Source organism: Pocillopora verrucosa, chromosome 6 (genome assembly GCF_036669915.1).
Source record: "Pocillopora verrucosa isolate sample1 chromosome 6, ASM3666991v2, whole genome shotgun sequence".
In the NCBI taxonomy this organism is placed as follows: domain Eukaryota; kingdom Metazoa; phylum Cnidaria; class Anthozoa; order Scleractinia; family Pocilloporidae; genus Pocillopora; species Pocillopora verrucosa.
The window spans coordinates 21062868-21082042 of NC_089317.1; the positions used below are offsets into that span (position 1 = coordinate 21062868).

At 37.7% G+C, this 19175-nt stretch overlaps 3 protein-coding genes across 3 annotated transcripts; 2 read left to right on the plus strand and 1 right to left on the minus strand.

Annotated features, from left to right (window-relative positions):
• The first annotated feature begins 276 nt into the window (after positions 1-276).
• On the plus strand, positions 277-4606 carry LOC131776357 (uncharacterized). The gene is made up of 7 exons (XM_059092520.2): positions 277-810; positions 987-1081; positions 1477-1633; positions 1952-2015; positions 2669-2922; positions 3247-3418; positions 4485-4606. Exons 1-7 carry the CDS (start codon positions 277-279, stop codon positions 4604-4606), a joined length of 1398 nt encoding a protein of 465 aa, XP_058948503.2.
• A 154-nt stretch (positions 4607-4760) lies between these two features.
• Positions 4761-10390, minus strand: LOC131776355 (excitatory amino acid transporter 3). Its single transcript, XM_059092519.2, has 7 exons — positions 9877-10390; positions 9384-9426; positions 8742-9079; positions 8037-8270; positions 7091-7285; positions 6367-6498; positions 4761-5455 (listed from the first exon to the last, which is right to left on the minus strand). The coding sequence occupies exons 1-7, from the start codon at positions 10356-10358 to the stop codon at positions 5269-5271; spliced, it is 1611 nt and encodes a 536-aa protein (XP_058948502.2). The 5' UTR covers positions 10359-10390; the 3' UTR covers positions 4761-5268.
• A 3504-nt stretch (positions 10391-13894) lies between these two features.
• Positions 13895-18463, plus strand: LOC131792882 (uncharacterized). Its single transcript, XM_066168703.1, has 10 exons — positions 13895-14410; positions 14852-15083; positions 15664-15775; positions 16047-16162; positions 16325-16500; positions 16629-16767; positions 17193-17290; positions 17416-17563; positions 17776-17927; positions 18174-18463. Exons 1-10 carry the CDS (start codon positions 14126-14128, stop codon positions 18351-18353), a joined length of 1638 nt encoding a protein of 545 aa, XP_066024800.1. The 5' UTR covers positions 13895-14125; the 3' UTR covers positions 18354-18463.
• The last annotated feature ends 712 nt before the right edge of the window (positions 18464-19175 follow it).

The following is a 19175-nucleotide window of genomic DNA, read 5'->3' on the forward strand; positions in this document are numbered from 1 at the left end:
TCCATTTACAAGAGATCTAAAAAGAAGACTTTTCCACCGTTACAGGTCTCATCTTAACCGTCTTTGAGATATCAATTATTCACCTCATTTCTATGAATTAATGCGCTTCAGTCGCAGTTTCGCCACACAGACCATTTCACTTCGCTTGTAATGACCATAGAATACCTGTAGCTTCTCTTTTTGAGTTACGCAAGGTATTTCCGAAGTTTTTTTAAAACTAACCCGACACTATTTTTTGTCAATTTCTTAACTAATCTGTCCTCTCTCGACAGAACAATGAGGAAAATATTGGAAATGTTGTCAGTTTTCATTGTAATTGTTTGCGCAGCGAATTTGCAGTTTTGCATTGCTTCCATTGGAAACTCGTCTATCAACCAAAACTACACAACCAGAACAGTGCCACCGACGAACCACCGACGAATTATAGTGGTGGGATGGATTCATAAGCCACCATATCTGTATGCAGTTCCCAATACTACACAACCCTCTGGGATGGCGGAAGAAATGGTACTGAGATTTTTACATAGCTGTGGTGCAACATTCGTAGATAGTCATCAAGCTAGCAGCGAGTTTGAAATGATAAACCTTCTGCGGAAAAAAAAGATCGACGTTGCTGCTCCAATATTCGAACCCACGAGCGATAGACACTATAGCGAGTTTCATTTTATCAAAACAAGTGATTATCCGGGCACAGTATATATTTCAATCGAAAACGGAGATGTTGTGCTTAATGCTGTTTTGGACGCCTGGCCTCTGGTTGCCTTCAATCTTGTTCTCGCAGCAATTGCTGGCATTTTTATTTGGGCATTGGTAAGTTTCGCTTTCTCCAATATTTTCAATCTTAGGAGTTCCCTTGACGTTTATATATTATTAGTCGAAACTTTGTGTTTTTCTTATCACAGCTTTACTCTTTTTCTTAGTTTTTCATCCTTTTGTCTATCTTCTTCTTACTGGTGCTCTTATTTTTGTTTCTATTGGAATCCTAGGACACATACTGGAACCCTGAAGAATTTAATCGTCCATTTCTCAAAGGCTCCTGGGACGGATTCTGGTGGTCTTTTATTTCCATGACAACTGTTGGGTGGGTCGATGTTTGATAAAAACTGTTACACTGGTGTTCAAAACTGAGATTGAAAAGATAATGTCTTTATGATTTTTTATAAGAACACAAACAAACAAAGGTCATGAGAGCTATATGCTTTTTTAAAAATGTTGATGATGTTCACAATACGCGTGTTTTTTTCTTTTGGATGAGTTTCATGACACGTGGCAAATAGACATATAGAGATCTCGGTAGCTTAGAAACTACCTTCAAGCCATTAAACAATAGTAATACAAAACCTCAAAGAGCCTTCTACGACATAATGAAGGCGTTAGCCATCCACATAGAAGACATTGAAAAAAGAATTATTTTCACAATTGAAAGATGTCAATCAGATGAACCCGTAAGAGATGTTGCCTGTTTTTATTACATAGGTATGGCGACAAAGTTCCAAAGTCAGTTGTGGCACGTATATTTTCCGTAATATGGATTATATTAGGTCTCATTAGTATGTCAATGATTATGGCTCATATAACCTCTACATTGACGGCCCTCTCCTTGGAACAAGAACTAAGCTTGAAGGATCTTAAGGTTTGTTGTATGTTGCATGCATGTTACATGCACGTGTTGTTCATTTGTTTCATAAGCGAAAGGATTCGAAAAATACTCACAGATGTCTTTTATAACAAGCTGTTAGGTCGGGTTCACGTCGTTTTTTAGAAAGGAAGGTTTAGCAATTGTCCTCATTTTATGTCAGTTCCCGAGGAAAAAAGGAGAACAAATACCCCTTAGGTGTCCTGAGACCCACACGATGAGCGTGTAATAATTTTGAACTGCTTTATCCAAGATGTTTTTGTAATCTCTTCGTCCAAATCTGAAGTTAGAGAAGACAACAATTATTTTTTTCAGATTGCAGTGTTAGACAACGGTACAGAATATCAGCATGCACTTGAAGAAGATGCAATTCCCAAAGGTATGATTCGAACCGCAGTTAAAGTATAGCAGGTTATTTAGTGTTAACAACTAGGTTGAAAACGTAAATTGCCTACCGTAATGAGTAAAAAAGCTGACGTTTCGAGCGTTAGCCCTTCGTCAGAGCGATTGGAGGAGCTGTGGGTTGTGTGTGGGTTTATATGCAGAAAAGTGGAGCTACCCTATTGGTGGGAGTATGGTGACGAGAAAACAGGAATAAATTAGTTGAATGCTTCGCATTTTTCCGTTTATATCTGAGAGTATAAATCTTCCGCAAAATGCTGAAATTATATTAATAATTCCTCCCTTCTACTTTGCCGAAGCGAAAAACAATTCAAAGTTGATGTTTTGATGGTGACATTTATAAACTCAGACCAGTTTAACAAATTCTGTAAATAATGAACGATTCAGGAGTATATTACACTGGTTAGCAGTTGAACGTACAGCAACTGAATTCGTTCTTGTTGAACAAGGATAATACCCTGTCGTTTATTAGTTTTTTGCAAACTGTTTTTCTTGAGTACTCCCTGATCGTGGATATAAGGTAGGAATTTTAAGCTATTTGAGTTATAATAATCTTGCTAAACAGAGGATAACTTAGAGTTGTTTGGTAATTCAGAAAGACCCTTAAAAGATTATTAAATTTTATTCTAGTGTTCGGAGATATTGATGGTGCCATCCAAGCTTTAAAAGCCCACGAGGTAGATGGAATAATGTTGGACCGCTTCACTGCCTCTTTTTATCAAAAGCAAGACAAGCTCAAAGCACTGATCACCGTCAAGACGATGCAATTTCAACGAGATAGTGGCTTCCTTGTCTCAAAAAGTAGAGCTAGCTTCGCAAATTGTTTGGATTACGTTCGCCCAAATATTTACCAGTTTGGTCTGTCACTTGCAAATTCTTTTAAGGTAACTCGTCATTGCATAAGCTGTCTTTTAAAACAAGGGCTAAGCTGTAGCTTGAAACGTTACTCATATCTTGAAATTGCAATATAACAAGGGTTAGCGATGAAAATCTCTAACATAGTTAGCTGTGGGAATCTTCCTCCTACACCTTCCTCAAGGTTTTGATCTGCCGCCTGTTTCTAGGAAAGTTGTTTTACACATCTTAAATTCATCTGGTCAAAGGCTTATCTTGCCCTCTCGCAACGAGCAGTTAGCTTAGATTATTTGTATTTTCCTATTATTTTCCCTCCTGATTAAGAACTAAATGGCACTTTTCCTTTCTAATAGTTGATACCTCAAAAGCCTGAGAAAACAGCGAGTGTTTTCGATGACCGATTTACCAAGTTAAAACACGTGTTCCACATATCATTAGGAGTTTTATCAGCCTTACTCCTGATTGGCATTCTATGGGAGTCTGTGTGTTACAAAAAAAGACAGAAGAAATCGAAGGCAAAACAGGGTGAGTAATGGTCAATGGAATTGTGAAACAAATAAACATTAAAATTTTTAACACAGTAAAGCGAAAATAAATGAAGTATTTAGTCATCACCATCACAATACATTTGATAGCTTGCCTTAGTTTGTATGAAATACGACAATAGTGGATTGAACGTAAATTAAAGGCTATTATTTAAATCTGGATCATTGGATAATGCAATTCAAGAGTTGTCAGTCGCTTAGCCAGCATGTGTTATGGGCCATTATACCATGCGCACGCATGAAGACGAGTTAAACCGGAAGTGTTTTTGTACGTTGTAACATTCCGTTTGTTAGCTATCTATCATCTTTTATGTAATAAGCTCAGTTATGCACGCATTCTGATTGGTTCTCACTTATGATCTATTGGAGGACAGACGTATAGATGACGTCATCATTAAAACTTTTTTCTGTATATTTTGATTCTTTATTATATACCAAATACCAATACCAAATTTTGAGGTCATCTGTGATCTATTACTGAACAGACGCACGGCAACTTGGAATCTATTTGTTAAATATCCAATGCAAGCTCGCGGAACAACTGTTTATTAAAGGGCTAATTTGTTGGGCTACTAAAATAGTTATTAACCCAGGTGAAATTCTCGTCTAGTCGTAAAAAGAAAGATTGTGTTATGCAGATTTTTTTTTGACCGAGTTTCGTAAACCCAAATTCAAATAAGAAAAACGAGACTCTATCATTCATTCAGCAGTAAATATAAATATGGGGAGCCGATAAGAAATTAAATGTAGTTGTGGTTTATTTTGACCTCCTCGATTGAGGACAGAATGCGTGAGTTTTTTAACCCTCATAACTTGTAATTGATAAATAACCAAAGCCAGCTGTTTGCGACCACTGAAGTGAGACGTCGACATAAGGAAAGCATTGCCATCCATTTTGGTTTCCGTTGGTTATGTCTTCGCTGTTGTTCTTCAACTTCCTCTCATTCTCCTTTTATTATTATTAATTTAAGACAATGTCAAATTTCATAATAACTCGATAAAATGAACACGATGTAATTTGCAATGGTTTAATTTTTTGCGTACAGATTTCGATAACCTCGGGTTTAAAGAGAAGAAAGAGATTTTTGAAGAGCTGGAGGAAGGAAGGAGAGCCTTGCAAAGAGCTCAAGAACAGCTTGAAAAATTACATGCTAAATTTCAGCGATGATGTAGCTATTATAACGTGATATATAATCGTATTTTAATGTCTGTTCACACAATTTTTTTGTATTCGTATCATGACAAGAGTCTCAAGAGTGTGAGCATCATGTGAGGGAGGGGGGGGTTTGAATGCGAGCGTTCTCTACCCTGACGTCGTTGATGCTATCGTTCCACCTTACTTAAATAACTCTTGATAGCCGATTTTGTTATATTTAACCCTTTACGCCCTAACATCAGTAGGCATATTCTCCGTGCTGTTCTCTTTACATTTCCCAAGGTGCTGACAAAGAGAATTGATTTGACAATCAAGAGCTTGTTTAGTTGGTGATAATTTCCTTTATTACCATGACCTTAAAGTGTGATTCGTAGCCGATATTGTAAGAACATAGATGCTAGTCATCATGATAAGCCTTATTACAATTAAGTAAACTCGCCATGACAGATATGTGACAAAGCAGCACGTGATTTCCACTTTCCCCAGCATTAACAGAAAACAAATTAGATATAAGCCCAATAAGATATAAGAATGTTGGTAGCGTAACAATATAAAAGAAAAGTCAATTAGGTTACCGCGTAATAAAGTGTTTCACTAGGGTTATGGTTTCTGTAGCTAACTTGTAGTAGTCCAGGTAAAATTGCTGCTGAAATCAAGTGTATGAAGTGTGTCATTTAAACGCCAGATGTCGCCACATGAGAATCAGGACCGTCACTTTTAGCAAACCTCTCCTTCAAAATTTTTCCAGTTGGATTGTTATTTTTCTCGTCAATTTCGTCCAACTCGTCACGGGATAAATGTTGTACAATGCCCGTTCCCATGGCATCCCCCATGACGTTGACAACAGTGATGAAACGGTCCCTTAGAATAGACAAGAAAATACATTCTAATAAGGCTTTTGAGCTAAAATGGGAAAGTGAGGAAGAAAATATAGCCAGTAATTTTTCTTTAACAATAATTAAATTTTCTTTATGCTCGCATGTTTTCCCAAAAGAGGGCATTTTTCAACACTCTGTATTGGAGCACTTTGCGATTGAGTGTTGTGAAACTAGAACCAAAGTACTGACAACAGCCGATCAGAAGAAACGAGAACATCTCATGAGAACTCAAAATAAAAACTAGCAAATTACCTAAAGCACGGGAAAAGAGAGTTACCAATTCGCCATTGGTTGTAGTGTTGAATCTGTTTGGTCGAGAAAGTGTCGTAAGTTTTCTTAACCAATCACACAGCGAAGTAAAGCAAAGTCAAAAAAATCCCTGATTACTTCCACAGTAAATTGAAAATTGCTCCTAAAAGAGATTTTAAACATTCAACGAGCGCAGAACAAATGAAAAATCATAGTTTCCATTGGAAATTCGAGCCTAAATCAATTTCGATTTTGCATTAGGATGCTCTGCCAACTGAACTAAAAAAAACGCTTTGACGAACTCAGCATACAGCAGTTGGTATTTAATAGATGTCCTGGACGCTGCTAAGATTAGTATCGTCGACATCGAACTGTTCGAAAATGGAGTGAAACAGACGGAAGTTTGAATCTTAGTTGTCAAGTGAAGAAAGAATAATAACATGTCACAGTCGTAAAGTAAAAGTATTCTGTTTAGAAAACACAGATTTGCTTCATAATCCTCAAGGTCCTGCAACTTCTATTAAAATATAGACACATGAATGAGACACTTCTAATTTTTCGTATTTAAATTTTGAATTGAAAATATCATATGTTAGATTTTCCAGCGGAGTAAAAAATAAAATAAAATGAAGGTTGTACACTTACAGCAACCACTCAACCGCAAGAATAAGTCCTAGGTCATGAAGAGGCAGATTCACAGCTTGCAAGGCAATTATTGTGGTCACAGCTGTTGCTGGAATCCCAGCAGCTCCCACCGCCAGCAACACAGAAATTATACTGCATCGTGAAGGAACAAAATAAATGAAAATGGTTGTTAGGAATTCTTGCATCGTCTAGTATTACAACGTATTACTACACATCAATTTGTTTACTGGTTTTCGCCCAAGTGATTTAAAAAACTCTGAATCTCGGCTGAGACCTCGTCAGTTGATATAGACGAACTAGGATTTTTCTGAATAAAGGGGGTAAGTTTCTAAAGAAAATATGGTGCTGCGTCGGTAGAGACCAATAGGGTAATTTAGTCTTATCAACTGAGTTGATAACGTAAATTGGCCACCGTAAAGAGTTTCAAAGCTGACGTTTCGAGCGTTAGCCCTTCATCATATCGACTGATTTTTCTGAAATGATTTTTCTGAACAACTTGAATCCTCACATCATTTACAGGAAATTAAACGAATGCACTGCTAACGTTACATCGACTGATGCTGTATGTAGATTTCTCTGAATAAAGTCAGTTCCATCAGCGACATTTCCAACAAACTTTCACTTCTTTAAGTATCACGTGACAGGATACACCTCAAACACATGTAACAGGAAGTCGCTAAAAGGCAGGAACGAGATTGGTATGTATTCTACATGCAGTACATACCATATTGTGACAATTTTTCCCGGACTTAAATCTATGTCGTTTAACTGAGCCACAAATATCAGTAAAACTGGTCGGTTGAGAGCAGAACCGTCCATGTTGATGGTGGCCCCAAGTGGTAGCATAAATCGACTTATGCGCGGATCTATTCCGTTGTTCTCTTCAACACATCGCATAGTGGTGGGGAGCGTTGCAGCGCTGAAGAAAAATCGAGGAAAATAAGAATCTACTGCACAAGATAATATTCCATTAAAGTACGAAAACCAAATAGAAAGATTTGCATCAAGATAATTTCATCTCTATATAAGCTCCACAGATCAATCATTTAATAAGTTGTTATTAGCCTACTGAACACGAGCTTACTTGAGCTTTGTACAGCTCACTCAAAAGCGTAGCTATAGCGGGAGTAGAGTAAAGGCAAATCCATCTTGTGGTAAAGGAAAGTAATGACGTTAAGAATCGAACAACCTGACATGAGTAAGATGCAAGTTTGGAAATTCCCACTGGAAAATCTTGCCGTACTGCAAAAACCTAAACTGCAATACCCTTCATTGCAATATCCTGCACTGCAATACCCTCCGCTGCAATACCTTACATTGCAACACCTTACACTACAGCCTTCAATTTCAGGACCATCCTTCGCCAGTTAAATAGGGAAATTTGCATGAAGGATTGACACACCTCAGCTCCAATTTCCTACGGTCCTATCCCTCCCATAAATTAAGATCACGGCATGTGCCTGTCCAAGTATTGTTTATCCAGACCTGCAGAAGTGGCTCATTTTACCGGAGACTTTTATTATTGAAATGAAGAACTAATTTTTTTTGCTCCAGAGAGCGCCTTGTATGAAATCAATTAAGGTATGCCTTCGTCGATGACAGGGAGATACCTCTTAATCTAAACGTACCAGCTCCCGAATTATCTTTATTTCTGGTTGTCTAATATTTACCTGGAAGCAATACCAAGTGCAGTCATTAGTGCGTCTCTCAGGCCTTTGATAAAGGTATATGGATTCTTCCTCGTAAAAGCGAAATAAATGATCGGTAGGACAACCAGGGTGTGGATAATTAAGCCAATAGTGTCTGTGACGATAAACATGCCAAGTTTCTGCATTGACCCCAAGATATCATCCATTCTTGCCACTCGTGCGGCAATCAAACTGCAAACACCAATTGGCGAATACCTGGAACATGCATAGAACACTCTTCTTTATAGGAAATTGCTTGTTTTGTAAATCGACCCATCCAATAGGTGTTACATCAGAGCATAATGTGCATAGAAAAATATCACGTACAGGTATTGAGAAAACTCCAACTTATCAGGTAGAAGTTGTTATCTTGATCTAACACTAAATTCTCATAACTGATTTACAAGGAAATGTGTAGCAGTTAGAGAGGAGAATTAACAATCAGATCTTGGGAGTTAAAGGGTTAACTGAGTGTCACAACAACAGCCAATCAGAACAAAGGTAAAATAAGTCATGTCTGGTTTTGATTTGCATCTCAATGGGGGAGAATGTGACGTGAGTTTTCTTGACCAATCGATGAACGGATTAAATCAAAGCTCATGAATCCTGGGTTACTTTTGACACTCGCCAAAAATTATTTTACCCTTAGAAACCTACAAGTACTTCAGAAAACAACCTAAAACTCACCACATAATCAAAGTGACCAGCATCAACACAGCATCGTTCAATGTCGAGAAAAATTCAACAAGTGGTTTCCCTTTAGGGCCAAGTTTTCCTATCACAATGCCAAAGATAATGGAGAATACGGTCAGGCCAAGAAGATTCACTCCATCGTCCGATTTCATTCCTGCCGGGACTGTGTTTGAACCAGGATAGATCTGCTTTGATACTGTTGAGATTATTTCTGAACCATTATGAAATGTTGATTCAGAAGTAATTTTCTCATTTGAGGCAAGGGTTAAGTTGGAGCCTGTAACATTGTACATTTCATACTTTGCCGGTGCAGCAAGATACTTCGTTTTTCTCTGAAGATAGTGAAAGAAATGAAATGGTAATTAAAAAGCCTTCACAGATAATTATCTCTTGGGAGTTAAGACCCAAGAGAAATCCAACCCCAGGCCTTAGTGGCTTTTTCTAATTCAAAGCACGTGATTTTGTGATACTCTGTTACGGATATACAGTGTAGGTACTGTTCAGTATATTTTCTTATACACGCAGGCTGTTCGCACATTTTTCTCTTAATTAAGCTCAAAGAGTCGGGGAAAACTCGATCGATCATGCAATCTTCTTTGTCTAGCATACGTTATGGACACACATGCATGTACATACCTGCTTTACAGTGGCCTCTATTAAATTACTGGGAAAACAGTTTCTAAAAGAAAAGGAGAGAGATGTGGTAAGATCTTGAATTTTATTTATATAACATCATTATCACTAATGTGAAAAAGATACGATGCGCTGCACTAAATAAAATATACTGCCCATGACACTGGGCAAAATATTATCTAAATACAGTCTAGTGATGTACAAATAACTTCAGTAACAGCAAATTTATTGATTCCCTGATAGGCAAAGTTCTGGTGTATTAGGCCTCGGATGTTTGCTTTCCTGCTCGAAACTATCCAATGTCCCTTAGATAATCCTCCTAATAAACTATCACTAGCTAGAATGCAGCTCAAGTGACGCAGTTTGTAGCAGCGAAATACTGCAGCGCTGAAACAACGGCACCGAAAAAAAATATAACCTGCAAGTTATCGCAAGGCTTAAATGTTGAATTCACGGTTCATTTCCTCTCTTTTATTATAATATAGATTTATCATACCTTATCACGTCCAGAATAGAATCCAAGTTTCTATATTCCATTTTCTTGAAAGACGGTCCACCCTTTCCAGGCTTATCTTCTTTGCCAGGCTTAATGGTCAAAGCCAATAACACACCTAAAAGCGCTGCCAGGACCATGGTTGACAAATAGTAAATTAATGTTCGGCGACCAATTTTACCCGCTTCTGTAGCGTTCAGTCCTGCTACGGCTGTAATGAGACTGGCTATGACCAGTGGAAGGATGATCATTCGCAGCATATTTAGCAACAGTTCGCCCGGAAAGGACAAGAGCATGATTGTTGAAGCCTTCTTTTCGGGGTCTTTTATTCGATTTACTGGAGGATTGACAAGTACTCCGATCACAAGACCAACAACTGCAGCAGTGATAAGTAGCACTAAGAGCAAATTGTTTCGGATTCCCGCTCCACAGGACTTTCCACATCGGCCAAATTTTCCTCCATCAGCCCTTTCCAAAGTTGCCATGTCTTTTAGGAGAATCACTTGGCGAAATGAACTGAAACTACGACTTACAACTGCTCCTCTGTTCAGACGCCTTCCACAATGATCTAATGAATGTATTTTGCAACAAACAGTCTCGATCAAGTATGACAGAATAGCAGGATGCATCACTGAGCTTTGCATTGTCTCACGCCTCCCTTAATTAAAAGCTTATCGTCTTTAACAAAAGAAGCGTCAAGAGTGGCTTTTGAGGCGCATAGTTCAAACAAAGTATTATTTGACGATCAAGAGAACTTTACCACCTTTTTTTTTTTTCTTTTCGGTTTTGTCAGGTTGTATCAATTATATCATATAATTGATACAACCTGACAAAAAAATATATACTTTTTGAACGAAAACTCAAAATAAAACATTCTGCGAATATCCTGGAAAGAGAGTTCTCTTTCCGTCCACGACTAAAAATAACTACAGAGGAATCTAGAACGTTCTAATTCTTTCCCGCTAAACCAAAGCGTTTTCTTTGGGCTAAGTCATGGCATATTTACTCAGTGTTGTGATTTGTAACAAAATAAGCGCGAGAAAATGTAACGAAGAATGAAAAGTGAATGATTTATTAATCATGAGATGTGTTTATGAATCGTTGCCCAAAAGCGTCATGGAGCCGAGCAAATCAATGTAGCGGATCACGCAAACGAGATGTCACAGGCAAAGAATCTTAACTGACATGAGGCGGAACAGTCCTTCAATAGGTAACCCCTGATCTCTATTAAAGAACCAGGAGACAGTTAGAAAATGCTTTAGTGGGTTATCATCTTGTAGATAAATCAGTGATTGCCCTTTAACGGCTTTTTTTCTTTCTTCTCCACTTCCCGTTTTTTTTTTTTGCAGTTTCCGCGTTAATCCCATTGATTTGTTTTTTTGTTTTTTGTTTTTTTACCTGCCAGTTCGCTTTCCTCGTTTCCCGTTACCCGTTCTTTATCTTACACTGCCCCAGCTTTCGGGACGTTCATTGTTTTAATGTGGTAGTGGTGATCTAACAAAGTACAACTATTGCAATTTGTTACGACTATCTGACAGGAGGCACTAAGCAGTATCTTGAGTTCTTAGCTATGCTGTTCAAAACTACCCAGAACTTTGCAGAAGTCACAACACAAAATAATACAAACAGCTCAACGTACATATCAAACTTTGGGTTGGGATTTTGCGAACAATGGCACGATTTTTTAATCCTTTTATGGGCATTGTCATTGTTGACAGCTTTGAGGCTCTTTTGTTATAAGAACAAAGGTTTGAAAGAACCGACGCGTATCCGATTTCCGAGCGCGAGATTCAAAAACTTCGTTAATGACCTGAATGTGACAAAATCTTTCTTTCTCGGGGTGGGCTTAGGGAGAAGTTGTCTAGAGCAACGGCAAACTTGCCGGCGGACGGAAGGGTAAATTTGTTACATGGAGAGCGGGCTGTCGGCTGTGTTAAGTTCTCTCCTTTTTCCCGCAAATAAACGCAAAATTTCGAGGTAGAGAAAGGACGACAGTTTGTATCTTAAAATACGAATGGAATATGCTACACAACTATCGTAAAAGAAATCGAAACTAAGCGAAGGTACAAGTATTTTTAATTATTTTTGCTGGCCTGTTGTAATGCGCGCCAAACAAGTTGCGAGAAAGCTGTCTGTCTCAAGCGAAGAATTAAAAAGCGTCATAACCAATTATATTTGAAATATCTACTGTTAGAGCGGTTTATTGTCACAATAAAACCCCTTTCAGTGCATCAAAACCTTGAAAGTATTCAAAGCTTTTTAAACGCTTTCATAGTATTGTGTATTGTCATATGGGCTTTGTCGCGAATTTGATCGTCAACAAACCATTAATTGATGACTTTTTTTCTTTCCGTGAAGAAGCGCGCTTGCTTGAAGAAGCGGCTGGGCAGCCTTCAAAGGTTCTAATATAGACTTTTATTCAGATTGTTGTGGGAATCACTGTGCGAATTGCCTATGTATACAATTAAACAAACTTTGTTTCCGTCCCGAAACATCTTTGAAAGCGTCTTTGAAATTCGCGCTCAGTTGACACCAATTGTTCTCTAGTTTTCATGAATGCCCTTATTATGCTAATGACGGGTTTTAAAACTGATGCGCGTGCCACTTGCAATTGACAACAATCATTTCGCTCTCGTCATTGGAAAAGAGTTATCTGAAAATAGTCATCGGAAAAGATCGGTTTAGAGTTGTTTAAAGTCTTAAAATGTTTTCGAAGTTCAAAGTAGAAAAGCCGCAAGCAAACAGGACGTCAGCACGTCCTCTACAAACGTGACCCAAGGCATTTCATTTCATTTTTTCATTAACATCTTTGAAAGCGTCTTTGAAATTCGCGCTCAGTTGACACCAATTGTTCTCTAGTTTTCATGAATGCCCTTATTATGCTAATGACAGGTTTTAAAACTGACGCGCGTGCCACTTGCAATTGACAACAATCATTTCGCTCTCGTCATTGGAAAAGAGTTATCTGAAAATAGTCATCGGAAAAGATCGGTTTAAAGTTGTTTAAAGTTTTAAAATGTTTTCGAAGTTCAAAGTAGACAAGCCACAAGCAAACGTCCTCTACAAACGTGGCCCAAGGAATTTCGAGGTAGAGCAGTCTGTCCTCTCTTTGCCCCTTCTTGAGGGGTACGACCAACGCATTCGCCATTTGCACCAAATCGTCAGTGACCAGGCGACGGAATTGGAAGAAAGAAGGGCAGAAGTTTTTCAGCTTCGCCAGGAACTCCAACTTCTAAGAAATGAGCTTGCCCAAAGTCGTCACCCTGTAAAGAACGCTGTGAAGTTTAACGTTAGCCGAAAAAACTATTGGGACGTAGACAAGTCTTCGCGGTCTATGAAGAGGAAAAAAATTAGAGAGTACCTCCGAAATGCCACAGATATTTTGCCAGCGGAATTCAAACCGATTGAAGTACGTATCATTACGAATTTTTCTTTATCACTAAGTTTTTAGGGGTGGTGAATGGTCTTTGAAGGTCTAGCAAAAATTTGGTCAAATTTTGCGGGTCTCGCAATGTATTTTTTTCGGCGGTTCTCAACGTCTCGCAGTCTCATATCTTTAAGCTTACATGATCATGCTGGGGGCAAAATCGCAAATCAAAGGTTGAAAACAGTCTCGATCTAAGAGAAAAACGTTGCATTCACCATTCGTCACCCCTAGTTTCACATTGGTCAATCTTTTTATTAAGACCTCATGCGTCTAATGGCTCAACGAGAACGGATGATAAATCTTTTCATTAACAATGTTTATTCAGTGTCATAAGCAATCTGTGTGATAGCGCTGAAATATTATAAGCCAGTCGAAAAATTTACTGTTTATTTTTCTGAAATATAAACTCTTCATTGAACATGCATAGTGTAGGCAGGGACTAGGGACTTACCAGGGCTTACTGCAAATAGATACCGACTTCTGGTTATTTTAAGGCAAAATTTATCTTAGCTGTATCGCAAAAAAAATTTTTGGACGTGACGTATGTAGTGTGCCCACGGTATGACTTTTAGAAGAAACCGCTGAAAACATGGCGGCATCTCGGTACACGTACTGACAACAAAACGGCGCTGTATATTTCTAACTGGATGGTTAAAAACGTCGGAAAAAACACTTGGATTCCTGCTCGCCACCACTTATTTCTTCTTTTTTTTGTGTTGATTATAATAACGTAAACTTATTCCAGCGGGAAGACGTCTCCGTTTTCTTCCAACCCAGGAACCAAAAAAAATTAGAGACGTCTGTACAAACAGGCTTCGCATTTAGATGTTCTGTTCTTTTTTCGCACAGATTAAATTTGACGTAAGCGAACGGGAACTGGTGATCCCACTTTGCGACGGCCAACATGACCACGAAGACGAGGGTTACTCTCACGAGGTTGTCCAAAGAATTTTAGCGGCGAAGGATGAGGGGCTTGTGAGCGATAAAGCCTACCATGAATTGAGGATGGCGCTCCCCGAAAGTGTCCGAAGTCACGTCCCGCCACTGTCAACAATATTGCAGGAAAGGAGGACACAAAATAAAGAAATCGAAGTAATTCCAATTCCAGAGGTAAATTATTTTGTTGGTAAACTTATATTACACTCGAGGCAGTTATAGCTTTTTAAAGTACGATGTAGGTGGCTCCCCACAGTAAGTTTAACAGGATGACAAGCGGAAGCCATATAATTTCTTATGCATAAGGGTTTGTGTTCCTGGCATTCACGCTGATTTATCAACAACAATCCAAGATTTTTTATTTTGATCATTTGTGTGAGTCAAAGATGCTATGGCAACAAGCATTGACTTCCAGTGAGGGCAAAAAGCTTTGCTGAAAGTGAAAAACATCCAGTTAGCACATTTGCCAAAGAAAACAATTTTAAATCATATTTAACTAAGCCTATGTTTAATCTTTGGTGGGTATAAGATTAGTCTCTTATGATGTTGTAACAATTTTTTCTGATTGTGTCAAATACTTATTAATTACTTTTTTGGGGTTTTGAATTAATGCAGGCCAAGCAAGGTGATGGTGCCCGTAGAAGTGTTTGCGATGTTCTGGAATATTTAATCACTATACCCGAAGTCAAAGAGGCCATCAAGAAAGATGGTTCTAAAATCAAGCTCCGATTTGCGGCGGATGGGAGGCGAACCAGCAGAAGAATCGGCACCGTGATGGCAGTTTTTAACATCTTGTGTGAGAACAAAGCCACGTATGAATACCAATATACCCTGGCATTGTACAATGGTAAGTGCATAGATCTTAATGTCTACACTGTTTCGTTTTTCATAAAACTATAGTAAAATGAAAAATGATATATTACATGTACATATTAGATGGAAAGCTCCAAGCATCCTATTTGGGCAGTGTGTGAAGTCTTAAAATAACTGTGACTTTTTTTTTTAACTGGTATTCCGCAGCATAAAAGGGCAGAAAAACACCGAAGCTCCTTTCTTCATAATTTTTCATGCTAAACTTGCCATTTTAAATCAAAACTAAAAGGGTTACATTTGTGTCAACATGGGCCAACAAGTACTGTAAAAATTGTTCATCTTTACTAAACCTACTAAGGGATATTTGAGAAAACAATGTTTTTTGCTGGTCAAAATCTCACCCCTCCCAAAAGTAGAGGGCCTAAAATCTCAAGGTTTGCATTCAAAAAATTTTGGTCCCATTTAAAACTTTGTTCTTTAGTCCTTAAAGGGCTTGTATGCAAAATATTGAGCTTATATTTATCCAGGAGTAAATAGTGTCAGAAAAATTCTTAATATGTTTATGAGTCTGAGCTCCTTGTCACAGTCAATTGACCATCTCCATCATTCCACAGGTAAAGAGGACTATGATGAATTAAAAGCTTGTCTTGGACAAACGTTTGAAGAAATTGATCAACTCAAGACAACAGGAATCACAATTGATGGGGAACATTTTGATATTGAGTGGTGAGTGTTGATTTTGTTACAAGATGTGATAATCATCTTTCCATAAGCCTGGATGTTTATGGCTGAATTCTTTACATTAAATAATTTTTAAACAAATTTGAACCCCATTCAAGCCTGAACTTTTTTCAGGCTTTATTTTCTCAACTGCTTTTAAAAGTTGATTACAATGACAGTGCAATGACCTATCATTTGCTTAAAATGTTATTCCACAGTTCAAATACAAGAATTTAATATATTCACTTTATATGAAACAATTTGTTTCTTTTTACAGGTTTTGTTGCTCAGACTGGAAATTTTTAGCCCTTGTGTATGGTCTCAATGGTGCCAGCTCCAAATTCTTCTGCATCTGGTGCTATTGTTGCAAGGAACAAATTAACAACCTTGATAGTAAGTAGGGAAAATTTGTTTTAAAAATCATGTATTCTATATATGTAACTAATCTTTGTCATCACAGAGCTGTTATATTCTTAACACACACAAATAATTTAGTCACATCTACATTTTGTCTTTATCAGCATTTATATGTGTAAATCTGTTTATTTTTTTCAGTTGATGAATGGCCTATTGAGCGAGATCTATCAGAATGCACCAGGTTGTGCCAACGCTCAACAACGGCTAGCAGAAAAGGCTGTGTAATGCCCCCACTACTTAACATTCCTTTTAAGTTTGTGGTTGTGGACACCCTGCACCTTTTTTTAAGAATCATGGGACTGCTGTTTCATCAGGTGAGCCCACATTATGTATCATATAAAAAAAATGCCACTTCCATATGCAAACCCCTTTTTAAATACTAAATGAGAAAACAAAACACTCAATATTAATTTTATGTTCTTTATTATATTCATATTTATAGGTTGTCGAGGTAGTTGTCAACAATGATTGCCACAATGTCCTGACAGACGAAATGGATTCCATTAATGTTGAATTCAAATTTTATGAAGAATTTAATAAACTAGCTGAAAAAACAGAAACAAAATGGACAAATCTCAATGGTACTTAAATAAGTTATTAAATAATTATGTCTATATGTGTTTTTATAGCTAGCATTGCTGCACAATCAAAGTTAGTTTACATCATTAGTTATGATCCACTTAACATTATGTATCAAAGAGAGCCTTGTGTGCAGCTAGTAAAGCCCTGCTTTTTATTGGTACCATATTACCTGCCAAAAAATTTGGATGATAGGGTACAGTAAAATGATGCTTGTATGGCAAAACCAACCTGATGTGATAAGGAAGGGCTTGGAGATGGCAGGAATGGTGAATGCTGAATGCCGAAATTTGTCCGAAATGAGAAAAAGTGTACGAGTATTAACCATCCAAAAATATAAGACAACCTACTGTTAGAATTTTTGGCAAGTAATGTAGTAGTTTTTGTTAACATCTTACTTAGTATTTTTATGTTCTTTGTTTAACAGGAAAAGAATTGCAAAAGGTATTGGATAAATTAAATATAAAGAAAATTATGGAAGCTGTTGGACATGATGATTCAGAGGGAATAGATGATCTGTGGAGTGTAAGTTGCAAACACAATGTTTATTTACATTTTGTTGTAGCTTTCTTCTGTCAAGTGGGAACCCCCAATTAATTGCTGAAATTATTTAATATTTGCTGTTAATCTGTATTTGTTTCTTGTTGTAGGGTTTTAAGACTTTGATGCGGGCACTACAGGTTGAAGAGAATGACCCAGAGTACCTCAAGCCTCAGAGCTTCAAGACACGTGTGCGGGAGTGGGGAAAGCTCTTTCTGGAAATGTTTTATGATGATGACATCACCCCCTACATTCACAGTACGTCAACAAAATTTAACTTTTAACAAATATCTTCCTTGATGGAAGTAATGATGATGATATTAAATTATAATTTCACAATGCATCTAGTTTTTATTAGTAGCAGATATCTATAGGCCTGGAAGTGATTGTACTTATATAAGCAGGAAGCTTTTATTAGTAACTTTGTGGTATAAAAATAAATAAATTTAATATTATTTTCTTTTTTTTAGCATTTGTATACCATGTACCTCAGTTTTTAGAAAAGTATGGCACGTTAATGCAATTTAATTGCCAGCCGGTGGAGAAAAAAAACCACTGGCAATCCCAAGCTTTCCACCGTGGATCCCAGAAAGGGGGAAAAAATTCAAGATACACTGTTCAGGTAGGCACCACTACTTAAAACATAAAATTATTGATATACATAAACAAATATAATTAATTGAAGCGTCTGTTGCTAAAAAGCAGTTAACCTTATCTATCCATATCAAAATTCTTCATTTTTAAATAAATAAACTTTGACATTTCTTCCCCCATCAAAGAGGTATTGGATGTCCTCCTAGCCGAAAAATACTATCTATTTATACCTAGCTTTAAAATTGTACATGACTCAGTCTGATTACCCTGATAGGTAATGGAACAAGAAAATAGGCTGATGTTTGCCAGGTGCAATAACCTTAAAAGAAAACGGAGAAGCTATGTAAAGTGTAAACTACCAGCCAATCCAGAAAGCTCAGATGAAGAAGAAGCCCCCGACAGCCAGATAGGAAGCGTTCATGTTTACAATCACCACGAAGAACAAGAGGGCTGAAGTTTTCCTGACAGAACTTTTCAAAACACAAATTTGTAAAAGTAATTACCACACAATGCTAACTTAATCCCTGTTATAATATCTTTGTTAGTAATCCAAATTAAATAATATTCCACAAGAAATATTGAGTTGATTATCCGATATTTGTGGTTCCAGAAAATATCCATACTAGCCCAGGAAGGGGGGGGGGGGGAGGAAGGGTTAAAACAACAACAATTAACTAAAAAAAATTTTTTACAACAAGTTTGATTTTTTTGCGGCACACAGGACATCTTTTTTTTTCAGTTTTTAACCTTGAAGCACATTCAAGGCAACAAACTTGATGACCTGTGTCACCATGGATAATACTCGCATTGCGTGGTCTGGTAACGCAGACTACGCACAGATCAACACTGGCACCTCCTTCTCCCATGTCCTCCTCCTGGTCCTGGTCCTGCTCCTCTTCTTCCTCCTCCTCCTCCTCCTCCTCCTCCTCCTCCTCCTCATCCTCTTCATCTCCCTCATCCTCTTCATCTTCCTCATACTCATCATCCTCTTCATCTCCCTCATCCTCTTCATCTTCCTCATACTCTTGGTCCTCACTCCAGTACTCAATCCCTCCCTCTTCCTCCTCATTCACTTCCTCTCTTCTCACCACGTCCTGGCCACTGGGCAACACTTCTGTAAATTCAAAAAAATGCCTGTTACCTATCAACAATATGAAAATTTTGTGGATGAATTGCCTTGATCCTGAACTTTATTATTAACTATAATTTATTTACAATGAAAAGTGGTTGCCAACTCACCATCTAAAAAGAATAAATCATCTTCTGAATCCGTAAT